The following is a 16,860-nucleotide window of genomic DNA, read 5'->3' on the forward strand; positions in this document are numbered from 1 at the left end:
AAAGATCCAATGGAGAAGGTAGGATTTGATTTAGATCTTGATGAGTGAGTTGGATTTGAGTAGGAGAAAAGGGACAAAAATCAAAGGTTTGTGGTTGGGATCGAATTTGGAATTTTGGGAAGCTCTTATAGAAAGCAGTCTGCTTAGTTCAGGTGCCTGGGGAGAAACTAGAGACAAGATTGGCTACTGGGTTGTACAAGATGGTGGACCTTGAACCACTAGAGAATTTTGAGCAGGGAATTACATGAGGAAAATTCTTTTTCTTTTTTTTCTCACATCAGTGTGTAGAATGCACTGAAAGGGGAGAAAGTAAAACCAGGGAAAACAGTTAAGTGACTATTGCAGTAACTCAAGCACAAAGTTGTAAGTACTGGAAAGGAGGTGATGATAGAGGGCAAAAAGGAGTGATAAAAGAGAAAGACATTAGAGAAGGAGAACCAACAGACATGTTGACTGTCTGATTGACAACCACGAGAAAATTAGCATGTGGGCTTGTGAACTTATGCTGGTTTGTGGGAAAAGATGACTTGAAGTTTCAGAAATGCAAGATTTGAAGTAATGGTAAATCATCCAAGAAGAGTTGTGCCGAGGGGAGTTGTTAATGTGAAACTGAAGCAGCAATGAGAGATGAAGGCTCCTGTTTAAAAGAAAAGTAATGAAAATCATCTATGTGCTAAGCATTCAGGATATAAACATGAGTAAGATCTGGTTCCTGCCATCAAGGAGCTTATAGTCTAATGGATGGACAGGCAAGCAAAGATAGATTATGATAATAACTATGAGAAGGATGGATAGAAAGAAGCAAGAGTGGAAGCAAGAAGATGTTATTGCAGTGATCCAGGCAAGAGATGCTGGTGGCCTAGACTTGAGTAGTGACAGTCAAGAAGAAACAAGACAGAATCAAGAAATATTGAAAAGGTAAAATGTAAATATTGAATGTAAATATTGAAAAGGTAAGACTTAGTAATTGGTTGAATGGTGAAGATCAGAGTGAGGGCAGAGTCAAGGAGGATGACTCTTAAGACTAACTGGAATAACTAGGTGAATGGTAGTGACATCAACTGAAATAGAAAATAAATACAGGAAGAGGAGATCATTTATATGGGTAGAAAGTCACTCTGTTTTGGATGTGTTGGTCTGATGTCCGTGTGGAACATTCAAATGGAAATGTCAGCAGTAAGCCCGATATACAGGGCTGAAGCTTAAGGGAGAAGACAGGTGTTTGAAGTTGTGGAGTTGGAAGTCATCAGTACACAAGTGGTAGTTAAACCACAGACATGGATGAGCTCACCCAGAAGAGCATAGTAGGGGAGAGAAACAGTGGATGAAGGACAGAACCCTGGGACATATCAATATAGATAAAGACAGAAGGTTTTCCAGGTGGCACAGTGGTGAAGAATCTGCCTGCCAATGCAGAAGGTACAAAGGATGCAGGTTTGATCCCTGAATGTGGAAGATCCCCTGGAGAAAGAAATGCCAACCCAGTCCAGTATTCTTGCCTGAAATATTCCATGGACAAAGGTGCCTGGCAGGCTACAGTCCCTGGGGTCGCAAAGAGTCGGACACAACTGAGCATGCACACAGACAAAGACAGATGAGATTATCAGACAACGGTAGAAAATGAAAGCCAGTTTGGAGTGAGTTGAGAAATGAATTCAAGGTCAGGAAATACAGAGAGCAAGGAGATCACAGCTCAGAGCTTTGCAGAAAATGTGGGAGCAGTTAGAGAGCAGGGATTGCTAAGGGAGCCAGTAAATGAAATAGACAAGAAGCATTCAGAGAGTGAGGAGCAGGTCATAAAAGCCAATTGGGGGGGGGGGGAATTGTCAAGAATACCAAATGCTGCAGAGATAGGGGCAGACTAGGGCTGGGAAAAGTGGTGAGGGCTGAAGCCAGATGGCAAAGGGGCTAAAGAGGGAGTGGATAGTGAAGAAATGGCGTGATAAATGTCAATCATTCTTCTAGACAATGGTAGGAAAGGGATGAAAATGATGGGAGAAGAAAAGGGGCCTAGAAGAGCAAAGATAAACAGGAGGTGAGTAGAAGCTAATAGATGAGAGACCTGAGAAGATACCGGGGAATGTATAAAGACAGATGGAAAGGGTACAATGAAGGGCCATCCTGAAGATGTTCAAGCAAGTGAGGAGGGAGGTGGGAGAAAAAATACTCCAGCCGTTGAGACTTCAACAAATTAAAGGAATGATCCTTTAAATACTACATATGCAGGCTGGTCTTGTATCATAAACACGGAGATGTTGGCTCTAACAAGAAAGGTGGACTGGAAGGGTTTGGTACTTAGAACAAGAGCTTCTGCACACTGGGGTAGGGCAGGTGCTGGAAGGAGAGGAAACCTGGGGAGACAAAAAGGAATGATGCAGCACTAGACACCTGGATAATCCAGCTGCCAATAATCAGGGAAGAACTACCCTCTTCCTCCTGTCTCCAGCCTTTCCTTGAGGTGCATAATGTTTTCTCCCACTTTAGCTGCTGGTTGTTACCTGAGTGCAGGCCTATTCGAATCCGGACTGGCACTTCTGGCATGTGCCGCATCTTGAAGGTACCCACGGAGCTGAGGATGTCTAGGGACATGTTTGCAATCTCGGCTGCATGCCTCATGCCATTCCTCTTTGGGAGGCCTGAGGCCACCATGTAAGCATCTCCAATGGTCTCTACCTGGAAATCAGGGGAAATAGAATTAGCAAGTAAATAATGTGTGTGAGAGAGAGAGAGAGAGCACGCATACATGAATGCACATGTGAGCTTTCATACAGTTAAAGGGTATGATGGACGCTAAGTGTTCTTCTTGTAAAGTAAGGAAGTCAGAAAGAGGCTCTCAGTGCTTCACAGGCCTGGCTGCACAGTAGAATCACTTAAGAAACTTATTTTAACAATACTGATGTTTAAGTCTTACACTCAAGATTCTACAGTTACTTCTCAGGTTCCTGTCTGGCCCTAGTGAACTATCTGGCTCCAAATAATTCCTGGGGCAAGGGAAAGGGGAGATTTCCGGGACTGTCCACGGATATTCACTGGGGAGCACCCTTGGAGAAGGTGCTTTCCCAGCAAGCATTTCTCTAGACCATTTGGGGTCAAAGAGCCAGGGTAGCTTTAAGGCAAATACAGGGAAAAGGAAAGGAAGGAAGTGAAACAGTCTGTTTCTTCTGCTTTGCCTTGCTAATATTATAGTTTTGCAGCTTCCTCAGGTATGAGAACTGTCTTTTCCCGCCAGCTCCCTGTCCTAGCACTGCCTCTCTGAGGAGCAGCGGTACTAGCCCTCTGCTGCTTTGCAGGCGGCAGTTAGAGCTGGACACCTGTGAATAAAGGTGACTCAGTGCTCCTCGTCTTCCCCACAGAAGTGTATCCACCCTTTCTAGTGACTAGTAAGGTGAAGCTTTGCAAGTAAATCCAAAAGATAAGTAAGCTGAAGGGATGTCTATGAAATGTGCCAGTCAGACTGCTAGTACAAGTTTCCATTCAGTTAAAACTTTATGTTCTCCTAGATGTCCTAAAAAACTAGGAATAAAACTACATTACCCAGCAATGCCGCTACTAAGCATATACCCTGACGAAAACAAAACTGAAAAAGATACACATACCCCATTGTTCACTGCAGCACTATTTACAATAGCTAGAACATGGAAGCAACCTAGATGTCCATTGACAGATGAGTGGATAAAGAAGCTGTGGTACATATATATAATGGACTCAGTCATATAAAGGAACACATTTGAGTCAGTTCTAGCAAGGTGGATCAACCTAGAGCCTATTACACAGACTGAAGTAAGTCAGAAAGAAAAACAAATATCATATATTGACATATATATATATATATATATGGAATATAGAAAGAAGGCATGATGAACCTATTTTTAGGGCAGCAATGCAGACACAGGCATAGAGAATAGACTTGGGGACACATTGGGGGAAGGAGAGGGTGGGGCAAATGGAGAGAGTAACATGGAAACATATACACTAACATATGTAAAATAGATAGCCAATGGGAATTTTCTGTATGACTCGGGGAACTTAAACCAAGGCTCTTTAGCAACCTAGAGGGGTGGGATGGGGTGGGAGGTGGGAGGGAGGCTCAAGAGGGAGAGGGCATAAGTATACCTATGGCTGATTCATGTTGATGTGTGGCAGAAATCAACACAATATTGTAAAGCAATTATCCTTTAATTAAAATGAATAAATTTTTTTAAATGGACAAAAAAAAAAAAAACTATGTTCTCCTAAATAACTGCACTCACAGGGCACCATGGTTAAGAGCATGAAACTCTAAAGTCACACAGCCTTGTTTAGAATCCCAGATGCACCTTTTACAAACTGTGTGGCCTTAGTCACATAACTTTTCCCCTCTGTGCTTCAGTATCCTTATCTGTAAAATAGGGATAATGAGAGCACCCACCTCATAGAGTGTTTTAAGGACAAAATAATATATGTCAAAACAATTAAAACCTGCCTGGGAGATGATAAGTGCCGGCCATTACCATCATCATCATCACCATCTTCATCATAGCCAAACTGATGTGACTTGAAATAAACCATAGGACTGTGCCTATGACTCAGTTCCAGATAAAATTTAGTACTTGGCAGTAGGCTTCACATTATGACTTTCTATAGTGATCCTTTGCACCTATGGGGCTTTGTACCTCAGGATGCTTCCATTCAGGGCCTCCCTTACCTGATACAATTTGAGAAAAGGATTCCTGCTCTCAGATAAATAAGCATGCCTGCCCACACAGCAGAAGGCAATGGTACAATGCAAATACTGTATGTATGGGAGGGAGAAACCCACTGGCTGGCTATTATCATTGACTGGTGGTTGATCCTTCAGCTTTAACGAGTCAGTCACCCAGGAGACCCCAGGGATATGGATGAGAAAATTAGAAGGACAGGGAACATGGGTGCTTCTTGGCCTTGGTGTGACGCTGGTATGGGGAATACGGGTTGCATAAATCAGAATAAGGACACAGAAAGGGTAGATGAGGCATAGAAAAGGTCTGGTTGAGATGCAGTGGTAGTAGGAAAACTGAAACTGAAAACAAATCACCAACTTCATAATTCTGCAGCAGCCTTCTCACTTCCACTTCAGATTATCAAGTGCCAGGGGAGGTGATTCCAATTTTATAGGTAAAGAAAATGAAAATACAAACGGATTTGGTGATCCGCCACTGGTTCAATTTTTATTTCCTCTGTACTGTGTCGGTTTTTATTAAAAAGGACTGAATACTTAGATGTAATTTTTGGATTCATATAGCCCTACTCTTTCCTGAAAACAGCCCGCTAGCTTCCTATTGCAGCCACGAAGTATCAAAATACCTAACAGCCTCATTCCCAAGACCCCCAACAACTGTCTGAACAGTATCAGCTGGATTGATTAAACCCGTGGCTATGTTACTGTCCACACTGAATCATCTTTGATTTTAATTTCAACTGAATTAGCTTTCAGTGATTTGTTTTTCTCTTCAGGCTGCTTGAATTCAACAAGTTAAGACAGGTAGTCTGATTCCATGGATTTTTCCTCCACCATGGTTTCCACGTGTGCTTCTTGATTAGTTTGCAACTCATGCTGATTGACAGGCATGATGCCTGTTTCTGAGCCCTATTTAGGCAGCTTGGCCTAGCCCTGAGGCTCTTTACTTGACCTGAAAGAGCCCTGTCTAATCTGAGATAGACACACTGCCCTGTGTGTGATTTGAGAGTTGGAACCTTTCAGGCTACTGTGAAGGATCCAATGAATGAAGCTACTCATTCTCCAGCTCTAGCTGGGTTCCTGGGACAGAGAAGCTGTCTAAAGTGTGGGATGCCTGGGGCATCTTTTTCCATTACTAAAACAAGTTTCGATGTTGCAGACAACATGGACATGTTCCTACGCAGCTATGAGATTTTTAGTCATTTTTCTGCCTAGAGACAGGGCAACACATAAAATCAAGGGGAAAGAAGCATGGCACTGAAATGAGTGAATATAGTCATCTGTTCTCCACTCATCTTCTGCCACCTTTGATAGAAATAGTGGAAAGTGACACGCTGGAGGGATTGGTGGAAGTGGGAGCAGCAGGTTACAACCTCACAATTAATCACTTCCTGAGACCTCAGACCACTAGGTGGGCTTTAGGTTACCCTGTAGCAATCCCAGAGAGCCTCAGGTCCAATGTTGAGTTTCCTCCTGTATAAAAACAGTACCTAAAGGAGGGAACCAAATTTTAACAGCACATATTATATATACAAACATTTTCCCAAGATGAACTTAGTCATCAACTATGGGCCAAACACTAACACTTCTGTATGCCCTTCCGTGCCTGTCCTGTGGGTACTTGGAAACTGAAGAACAATAATACTTTTAGGATTCAATCTCTTCTTAGTCCCAGTTCTAGAAAACAGCTCAAAAGAAATCTTACCAGCAATCTCTTGCCGTGTTGAGCTTGTTATTTTGAAAAATGTGACATTATATGCATTTTATTTGGCCTTCGCTTTCAAAGAGAGACCAATGGAAGTGGTATACTATTTAAATTTTAATTCCTAAATAACAGCATTCGATAAAATTGCATCCTTCCTTCAATTTTGGAGTACACACAGGTGGGCCTCATATCAAAATTGCTCTCTGGAACATATTGTCCTGCTAAGTAACATACCTTGTAGACATCATGACTGCCAATGATGGCATCAAAGAGGGTGTACAGGTCATTGAGAAGATCCACCACCTCAATGGGCTCACTCATGGCTGAGATGGTAGTGAAGCCCACAATGTCGCTGAAGTACAAGGTGACCAAGTCAAAGCCCTCTGGTTCGACTGTGCAGCCCTTTTTGAGAGATTCAGCAACTGACCTGAAAAGCAGACACAGATATTCCTCAGAGGACACAGGCCTCCCTCCAGGCCACATCTGCTAGAACACAATTTCTCCAAAATTCACTGCCAAGTAGGTGAGAAGGAAGAAAATGTCACCGGGATGCAAACACTCATTCTTTCATTTATCTTACAAACAGATATTGAGTGCTGACAATGTGCCAGGCAATGTGCCAGGTGCTGGAATACATCATTGAGCAGAGAGTCCTGGTTTGTTCTTTTGTGGACTTTTTCCAACTCTCTATCCTTCTTTCTCTGCTTCCCCCTGACCGAACCACTCCACCCCACCTGGGGGCAGGAAATGTTCCCAGGAGGTTGCCTTTGCAGGAGACTAACTTCCCTGATTATCTCCTAGCAGATCATGATAAGGGGACTTGAAAAATTTGGAAATGGTAGCAACACATAAGGCTCTCACTCTAAGGAAGGAAAAGCTTAGAAAAACAACCCAGCTACTTCCCTCTAGGAGCTCAAAAAACTGTCTCCTTTTAATTGGTCAACTTCCAGGCAAAGTCATGAAGTGACAAACAGAAAAACCAAGGCACCAAAAATGTAAATGACTAGCATGATACACAAGAAGTGGAAAATCAGGAAGTGTGCTCTGCTCCCTGGGTTTTCCAATTCTTTGATTTGAAGGTGTGACTCAAGCCTACTGGGAGTAGAGAGGGTACAGGACACGTGGAGGGAGCAGTTAGCTGATGGGCACTTTTTTTTTTTTAGTATTTTTAATAGAACACACTGTTACAAGCATTCACACTCCTCAGGTGTTCACACATACGGTGGTAGCATCTGTGTTAGGAGCTTTTCCGTTTTCTGTTTTTCAATTTCCAGCTCTTCAGTTCGCTCCTGGATCAAATCTTCCAAGTTGCTAGAATATTGCTCCAGCATCCGAAGCATAGAGTCAATAATATTAGTCTTCTTCCCTTTATTGAAAGTTTTAAACTGGAAGTAAAGCAGAAAGAGAGCCAGAGAATTCTTACTCCTTAAACTTAGAGGTGATGGAGCAAGACCCTTTATCACACATTCCTTCCTCTAAAATGCCACGGCAAGAGATGTAAACCCAGGTATAAATATGAAAAGTCACTTCTCACTCTACTGTTACCCTGGCCCATTCACAGGGCTCTTTTTCCAGAGTAGTTCTTCCCCTACCCTTCTGGTTCTTTCAAGTCTAAGCAAAGGTGCTCTCTGGTCAGTATCCTTCAGTTCTGAGGTGCTAACACATAAGCAGTAGCCACTTCAAAGGCAAGAGGATTTGGTCTGGAGCTTAGGCCAGTTGTGAAGTGGGATAAGGGAAAGAGGAGGGCTCTTTTACTCTTCTAGATCATCAACCTATAAAACTATACTTATCTTCTAATGCCACCATGTTACCAGTTCTTGGACAGCTGGAGGTTCCTTGACCTCTTAAATGTAACCCAAGACTTACAATTTTTTTAAAAATGTTTGTTAGTCACCCAGTCATGTCTGACTCTGTGATCCCATGGATTGTAGCCCTGCAGGCTCCTCTGTCTATGGAATTCTCCAGGCAAGAAGGCTGGAGTGGGTTGCCATTTCCTTCTCCAGGGGATCTTCCCGACCCAGGGATTGAGCCCAGGGCTTCTGCATTGCAGGCAGATTCCTTACCATCTGAGCCACCAGGAAAGCCTGGTAAGATCTACATCATAAGATCTATCCTTATTTCTCACCATGGGGCCCAAGAACAATGGTGTCTCCTAACACTTGGCTTTCATGTCAGGGTCATGTGAAAATTCAACTGGTCTTGCCCCTGATCCTTTAGAGGTGGCTGCATGCCACAGATATGCAATATGCCCTCCTGGGACCCTGTTCATCTACAGGGACAAGGAGCTTATCATAGCATTGGTTCAGTTCAGTCACTCAGTTGTGTCCGACTCTTTGCAACCCCATGGTGCAGCACACCAGGTTTCCCTGTCTATCACCAACTCCCAGAGCTTGCTCAAATTCATGTCCATTGAGTCGGTGAGGCCATCCAACCATCTCATCCTCTGTCGTCCCCTTCTCCTCCTGCCTTCAGTCTTCATGAAGGGTAGTCCCACCTTACTGCTGTATTCAGCAGGCAAAAGGCTGGGTTGATGCCAAGAGAAGACTGGTGGTAATTTTGCTCGACAAACACCTAGGAATCTGTCCCAGTGAGCCCTTTAACACACATAAGGGTTCACACGTGTTCTATGTAGCACTCAATGCCCCAAGGCTAACACTATGAGCTTCCTTCTGAGCCTGGTCTGTATTTACCTGTCCACCAAGGTCCTGTTGGTAATCGCAGGAGCAAACTCAGATGCTTTGGTGCTCAGATGCTCAGTTGTATCTGACTCTGTTTGACCCCATGGACTGTAGTGCGCCAGGCTCCTCTGTCCATGGGATTCTCCAGGCCAGAATACTGGAGTGGGTTGCTGTGCCCCCCTACAGGGGATCTTTCCAATTCCCCTATTGCCTAACCCAGGGGGCCTCCTCCTCTTCCCATTTCAGTTGGATTAGCTGCACGGATTGGGGAGGCATTTCAGTGAGGGCAGCCCCAAGCCATCCTGTTTGAAGGTCATATGATGTGCACTCCTATCTATCACCGGCTTCTGTGCTGCCTTCTGAAATAACATCTCTAGCATCAACACCAGGGTGAATGCTTTTCTTCCTGCCTCATGGTAAGTTTTCAGAAATTTGACCTCCATGGTTCTGTGTCTTTTCCCTATTACTACTGAACACCTGTTTGAGTGTCCTCAGGAGACTCAGCCAGGCTAATGGAGGCGTTCTGAGCCAGGGACATGGATGACTTAATATTCAGGGCCCCCCAGGCTTTCAATCCAACTCTTACCGTTTTCCACCTCAGATACCTGCCACTCACTGAGCATCTCAGTGCGGTACACCAGCCAGGTTCAAAAGCCTCTCCGCCACCACTGACACAGCACTCCCTCAGTTTCGGTATCCTTTCAGTTGAACAAAGCCCTCAAGCGCATGCTCTGACATAGGAACTGCACCCTAGCAGGGCTCCCTTAGCCGGGCTCTCTCTCCCCGCTCCTCATTTTCCCTGTTGAATCCCGAATTCTAGGGAAAGAGTCAAGCTCTTTAGAAACTCAGTATCTTAAGGAGGGAGCTTATCACTTTTCATGTACTTTATTGCCTCAGGTAGGGCTTCCCAGGTGGCTAAATGGTAAAGAAATCACCTGCCAATGCAGGAGACGCAGGCTTGATCCCTGGGTAGGTCCCCTGGAGAAGCAAATGACAACCCACTCCAGTATTCTTGCCTGGGAAATCCCATGGACAGAGGAGCCTGTAGGTGACAGTCCATGGGGTCGCAAAGAGTCAGACACGACTGAGCTCACAGGGCTTATTGCCTCAAGTAGTTCCCTGGGAACCAAAGGAATCTCCTGCTTTTGTACTCCATGTTTGCACTTCCTTCCATCTTGAAAACCCTTTCAAACTCCTCATATTTTTTCATACCCTCCAAAAACAATCTGGCTTCACTTAAACAAGATACTCATCAGAGTTCTCTGGAGTTTCCAAAGCAAACAGGGATCTATGAGGGTCCCCATCTATTCCAGGATCCACCTACTCCTTCTACTAATGGTATCAATGACATGGCCTTGCAAATGCTTAGTGGTTCAAGTTCATCTTTGTTTTTTTTTTTTTAATTTTTTTTTCAAGTTCATCTTTGAAAGGTCAGTTAAGTCAGATTGTGGATGGTATGGAGCAGAGGTTCAGATACAAGAGAGACCAAAATGAAGCCTAATGCTCTTGGGGGATATACTGGAGATGATCCAGCACCAAAGGGCCTTCAAATAGCCAGTTCCATGCTTCAACCCCATGACGAATGCTTTTTTCTCTTGCAAGAGGTTCCTTTCCCAGTATGATGAGAACCCAAGGAGTTCGTTTTGGTAGGCTGGCTTCAGGATGGCTTCTGGTCAGTGCTAAGTTTCACAGAGTCCTTACCTGGTTAAATATTTCATCAAATGTTGGTCGTTGTTCTGCAGCCTCAGCCCAGCACTGCTTCATCAGCTGGAGACATTCTGAGGGTGCATGCTCAGGAGGAACCACTGGTCTGTACACCGGAGGAGGCTTCTTAAGTCTTTCTATGATTTCTGTCAGGAAGCAAAAAAAAAAAAAGTCTACAAATTCTGGGGAAAGTACCAAGATTTGGTAAAGGTAATTGAGTTTTAACCAAGAATGACGCTGGGCAAGAGAAACCACAAAAAGGCCATCTATTTCACTTTCTCCTTAGGTGGCCTGAATCTAAATTATATCTGAGCAAAGGCTATATCAATCAGTTGAGAAAGGGAGTGAGAAACTATTAATAATTAACTGAGGTATTTGGTATCATTTAAGCAGGCTTCCCTGGTGGCTCAGTGATAAAGAATCTGCCTGCCAATGCAGGAGATGCAGGTTCGATCCCTGGGTCGGAAAAATCCCTTGGAGGAGGAAATGGCAACCCATTCCAGTATTTTTGCCTGGGAAAGCCCATGGACATAGGGCCCTGGTGGCCTACAGTCCATGGGGTCACAAAGACATGACTTAATGACTAAACAATAACAAAAATCATTTAAGCACAGCTTTGTTCTGCTTCTGCTACATATTATTTATGTTTTTATTGAGATATAGTTGATTTACATTGTTGTGTTAATTTCTGGTATATATCATAATTATATATGAAAGTCCCTCAGTTGTGTCTGACTCTTTGCGACCCCACGGATTGTAGCGCACCAGACTCCTCTGTCCATGGAATTCTACAGGCAAGAATATTGGAGTGGGTTGCCATCCCCTTCTCCAGGGGATCTTCCCGACCCAGGGATCAAACCCACAGAGATCAAATCTCCTACATTGGCAGGCGGATTCTTTACCACTGAGCTACCAGGGAAGCCTGTGCTATACAGTGGGACCTTGATATTTATTCATTGCATCAATGATCTGGCTCCTTTCACCCACCCCCAAATATCTAAGCCTTTCAATCCCCACAGGAGACCCAATTAGCCCCCTCTGAAGGCCCAGGTTATGGGCCCTGCCTGGTCTCTAGGGGAAGGGACTTAACACCATTAAATCATTCAGAGCTTCATTGGGATCCTCCTGGCTGCTAGTACTTGACTTCCACTCTGAGTGGAACATTTACTATGTATCAGACTTTGCATGGTCTCTCTGCTTCCAGCCTAGCCTTCTCCAAACCATTCTGAAAACATTAATTTGGCCATGTCACTTCCTTGCTTGAAATCTCTTTATGGATTTTCATTACCCACAGGATAAAATACAAGCCCTGACTATCTCTCCAGCTCATTTCTTATCCCTAGTCCCCTCTTCACACCCTTGACTCTCACATCCTCATCATGAACCAAACCTTGCTGGCACCACCAGTGTGTCTTTCCTACCCTTGCCTTGGCTATAACCCTCCAGCAGTATGACTTTATACCACATAAGAAGTATCACCTAGCCTCCATGAAAGAATTTCAGTTGTTGCCTCTGCTCCTTGTGACATGACACCTTCTGCTCTGCTAACTCAGGCTGGCCCATACAGTGACGGTTTCTCCACCACATCTCTCACCCTGGCCCCAGTGCAATAGATTCCATGGAAATTGACCCTATGGAGTGCAACTGCCCCACCCAACTCACTAGTACAGGGAGTCTCTACTCTCAGAATACCATCAAGTTCCCTTGTCCCTGTGTCAGGATACTGACAATGAACTAGGTCACCTCTGTCCTTAGGCCCAGCATGGTTCATGTCCTTGAGGAGCTCATAGTTTAATTGGAAAGATAAACAAGGACCAGCAATATAAGTGCTCTAGCAGACATATGCACAAGAGAGCACAGAGGGGACATCTATCCCACACTTAAACGGTCAGAGAAGGTTTCCCAGTGAAGGTGACATGAGTTGGATGAGGCAAGGTGGGGAGAAGGCACAGGCAACACATGAGGAGGCACCAAGGTGGGAGAGATGGTGGTGATTTCAAGGCACTGCCAGTCACATAGCGTAGCTGGAGTATGAGGAATGATAGAAGATAAGCCTAGAGACGCGGCTAGGGACCAGACTGTGTGTCTTATGTGAGGAGACTGGGCTTCATTTAACTTGTGGTGAGGAACTATTGGGGTGGGGGTTTAAGTAGAAATAAAACTTTGGTTGGGGCAAAAGACTACTAAGTATTTTAGGTTTGGTTTGATTTTGCATTTTTAAAATCTTGTATTTTGAAATACATACAGACTTCCAGAAAAGTTGTAAAAAACTGAAAGTACAATAATTGCCTATATCTCCTTTACTCAGCTTCCCCCTAATGTTAGCAACTTATAAAACCACAGTACAGAGGAAGTTAATATCAGTACAATGGCTTATTACTAATCGAGAGTCTTTATTTGAATTTCATTATTTTCCCCCAATATCCTTTTTTTTTTGTTTGTTTCACAACCCAATTCAAGATCCATATCATATTTCATTGTTATGTCTCAGTCTCCTCCAGTTTGTGATGGTTCCTCATTCTTTCCCTGTCTTTCATGACTTTGATACTTCTGATGAGTACTGACCAGTCAGAATGCCTCTCAGTTGGGCTATGTCTGATGTTTTCTCATGGTAAGATTGAGGTTATGCATTTGGGGGCAAGAAGACCACAAGGGTGGTACTGTGCCCTTCTCAGTGCATTATGGCAGGGGAGACATGATATTGATGTTCCTCGATCACTTGGTTAAAGCAGTGTCGGCAGGGCCGACTATTTTTCCATTCCTAATTAGTTAATATCTAGTGAGTTCATACTTTTAGAATATGTCAGCATCCTGTTTCCCCTCAAACTTCTGCCTGGTAGCCAAAGATTCTGATGGGAGATAAGGATGAAAGACTATGGCGGGTCACAAGGAAAGAAGGGGAGGATTCTGACATCCAGGAGCATCATGGAGTGGGCACTGAAATCTCTGGCAGGGGGTGTCTGAAAGGAATGGTAGGGGGCTGCTAAAAAAAAAAAAAAAACTAACATAAAAGTCCTGTAGGCTCTTGGCTTCTGTCACAGTTCAGAAAAGGACCAGCTTCTTGGGTGGGGGGATTTCCTTCCAAATGCCTAAAGTGTCCTGGCTCCAAGTCCCACCTGCACACAACACAGGCTGTTTGCAGACCAGCAGGCAGATAGCACAAACATAAGACCGTGTTCACTCTTTTGGCAAATCACAACAGCCAGGTTGGCCTGATGACCTGGATCATGGTGGGGTCCTGGTACCTTTTTCGCATCTCCTGCTTACCTTTGGCAGGCAGACCCATCATGCAGAATGGGGTGCCCCGGACCATCACTTCCTGCATGATGATGGCAAAGCTATAGACGTCTCCTGCAAAAGAACGTAACCTGCTGCCCCTCGGGGCTCTCAACAGTTCAGGGGCTGTCCACAGCAACTCTGAAAAGAAAGCATTGTGTAATGAATCCAGGGAGAATTAACTGACAGCATTTGCAATGCCCTCGAGGGCTCCAAGGGTGCTGTTTTATTGACTGCTTTATATTTTTATTAAGACAGACTGGCATGCTAGTGCTGCCCTCCCGCCCCCAGGGTCTGAATCTATGAATCTAGGAATTACTCACAGCAAAAGCATACTACTTTCCCCACCCCAGGAGCATTCAGGCAGACACAGCAGAGGTGTGGGGAAGGGCACAGAAGCCCGAAATAGAAAAACTATCTGGTGCTGGCTTTCTTGCTCTGTTGAGCCTGCAAGTAGCAGTTGGCCAGCTTCCAGGGAAAGACGAGTGCACTGCCAGACTGGTTGCCATGGATTTGCTGTGTGCTGAGATCTACATGTGTCTGGTAATTTGAATGTGCTGGGGCTCGGGGATTCACAAGTTGATTTCTCCAGGTCTTAACTGAGGATTAGAGGATCCCCAAGCCTCCTCTGTTCCTTGCAGAGCAAAAGGGTGCAGCAATTCCTTCAACTCATTTCCGCAATTATTTATTGAGGATTTACTATGTACCAGGCACCGTTCTAGGGATGGGGCAGTGGCAGAGATGAATTAGACCTTGCCTTTGCCAATGCAGAGTTCACAGACCAGTTGGCAAGACATGCATGTGCACCCCTAACTGCAATACAACAGAGATGGTGATGTGGGCCACTGTATAGTGTATGCATAGTCACCCAGTCATGTCTGACTCTTTGTGACCCCATGGACTGTAGCCCATCAGGCTCCTCTGTCCACGGGATTTCCCAGGCCAAGAATACTGGAGTTGGTTGCCATTTCCTTTTCCAAGGGATCTTCCCAACCCAGGGATCAAACCTGTGTCTACTGTGGCTCCTGCATTGGCAGGCAGATTCTTCACTACTGAGCCACCTGGGAAGCTCTATAGTGTAAGGAAGGAAATCTATTAAAAGCCAATATTAAGCACCCATTAAAAAAATATAATCTCTGCAGGTGATGCTAGTGGTAAAGAACCTGCCTACCAATGCAGGAGTTATGAGACTCAGGTTTGATACCTGGGTCGGAAAGATCCCTTGGAGGGCACGGCAATCCACCTCCTGTATTCTTGCCTGGAGAATCCCATGGACCAAGGAGCCTGGCGAGCTACAGTCCATAGGGTTGCAGAGTCGGACATGACTGAAGAGACCTAGCACACACACGCATGCTGCTTTCAAAGAGTTATGGCAATCAGAGACTAAGAAATTTGGGGGGAAGGTCCCTTAAGCAATATATAAAGAAATACCGATTAATAATGGGAATGTTTTACATTGAACCATAAGAAATTACTGTTTCTGTAGCTCAAAACATGGTTCTGTATTGGCAATTCCATGAGATTTGAGCTAATAAAAAAAAAAAACTGAGTTGATCAAATTATTCCAGGAAGGCTTCCTGGAAAAGTTAAATCTTAAAGGAGCTTGTTAAGAAGGTCAAGGATGCAGTTTCCTAGAGCTGAGAGGGTAAGGGCTTTGCAGGGAGAGGGAACATTGCGTGCAAAAGAATAAGAGATAGAAAGGAACAAATTGTGGATGTGGGTGATGATAAGCAGATTAGCTTGGCTGAAGAGAAGGGCTCTGTTAAGGAGTAATGAGAAATGAGAAATGAGGTTGATGAAGTGGGGAGGGAGGGTCGCTGGAAGAATGAGGGCAGGAGGTGAGAGGCCCCGAGAGCCAAATGAAGGCATTTGGAGTGAATACAAAAGGCAGTAGGGGTGCTGGAGCTGGAGAGGGATTTGATGAAAGTTGTGTTCAGGAAGATTAATCTGGCAACCTGCACAAACTGGATTGAAGAAGGAGAGAGGCTGGAATCAGGGAAACCAGCTAGGAAATTATTGCAGTAAGAGCCAGAGGTGAGGTGCAAGGGGTGACAGCAGCAGGATGAGGACCGAGATCTATACGAAAGTTAAAATGGACAAGGAAGGGACAGGGCGCTCCTCCACGGGAGAGAGGTGGAATAAACAACAGGTTGACAACCAGACAGAGAGGCTGGAGAAGACTGTCTGCTGAGGGTGGGGGTGGCAGGGAAAAGCACTAGCTAACTTTTTAGCTTGTCAAGTTTGGGGTTTTGGGAAGACAGTCCAAAGGACAAGGCCCTAGGAAGCAGGGAGGAGGATAAAAGGTCAGATTATTTTGGTTTGTTGCTGAAACCCAGGAAAGAGAAACTCACCCTGGAAATTCTTATTTGGAGCCCATTCTGAATGGCAACCCACTCCAGTACTCTTGCCCAGAAAATCCTATGGACAGAGGGGCCTGGCGGGCTACAGTCCATGGGGTTGCAAAGAGCTGGACACGACTGAGCGACTTCACTTCACTTCATGATCTAAATGGTGGTCCAGGAAATTCTAGCCTCACCCCAAGCACATACTCATCTCACTTTGTCTTCCAGATGTCCACAGACTTTGTCCCCCAACTCCCCTGCCCACTCCTGGAGTGTTTTGCCCATCAGTCACCTTGCCTAGGTGAACTGATGCTTGCAAATAAAACTGAAAAGACCGAATAATACTTTAGTCAAAGGAATACATTACTGACCGTGGGATTTCAGGCATATGTTTGGGGGGGTGGGCAGGGAAAATGGTATGCAGCTGCTTGTTCCTGGCATCCTCTCCCTCTGCACATT

The 16,860-nt window shown here is 44.7% G+C and overlaps 1 protein-coding gene across 1 annotated transcript in view; it reads right to left on the reverse strand.

Annotated features, from left to right (window-relative positions):
* The window catches only part of GUCY2F (guanylate cyclase 2F, retinal), a 92,697-nt gene that overhangs the window by 14,474 nt on the left and 61,363 nt on the right, over positions 1-16,860 (reverse strand). The window contains exons 10-14 of the mRNA XM_061137103.1: positions 14,051-14,200; positions 10,781-10,929; positions 7,623-7,786; positions 6,636-6,828; positions 2,499-2,673 (exon numbers count right to left, since the gene is read on the reverse strand). Of these exons, the coding sequence (XP_060993086.1) occupies positions 2,499-2,673; positions 6,636-6,828; positions 7,623-7,786; positions 10,781-10,929; positions 14,051-14,200 (831 nt within the window). The remainder of the gene's footprint in view (positions 1-2,498; positions 2,674-6,635; positions 6,829-7,622; positions 7,787-10,780; positions 10,930-14,050; positions 14,201-16,860) is intronic.

This window comes from Dama dama, chromosome X, assembly GCF_033118175.1.
Source record: "Dama dama isolate Ldn47 chromosome X, ASM3311817v1, whole genome shotgun sequence".
Taxonomy (NCBI): Eukaryota; Metazoa; Chordata; class Mammalia; order Artiodactyla; family Cervidae; genus Dama; species Dama dama.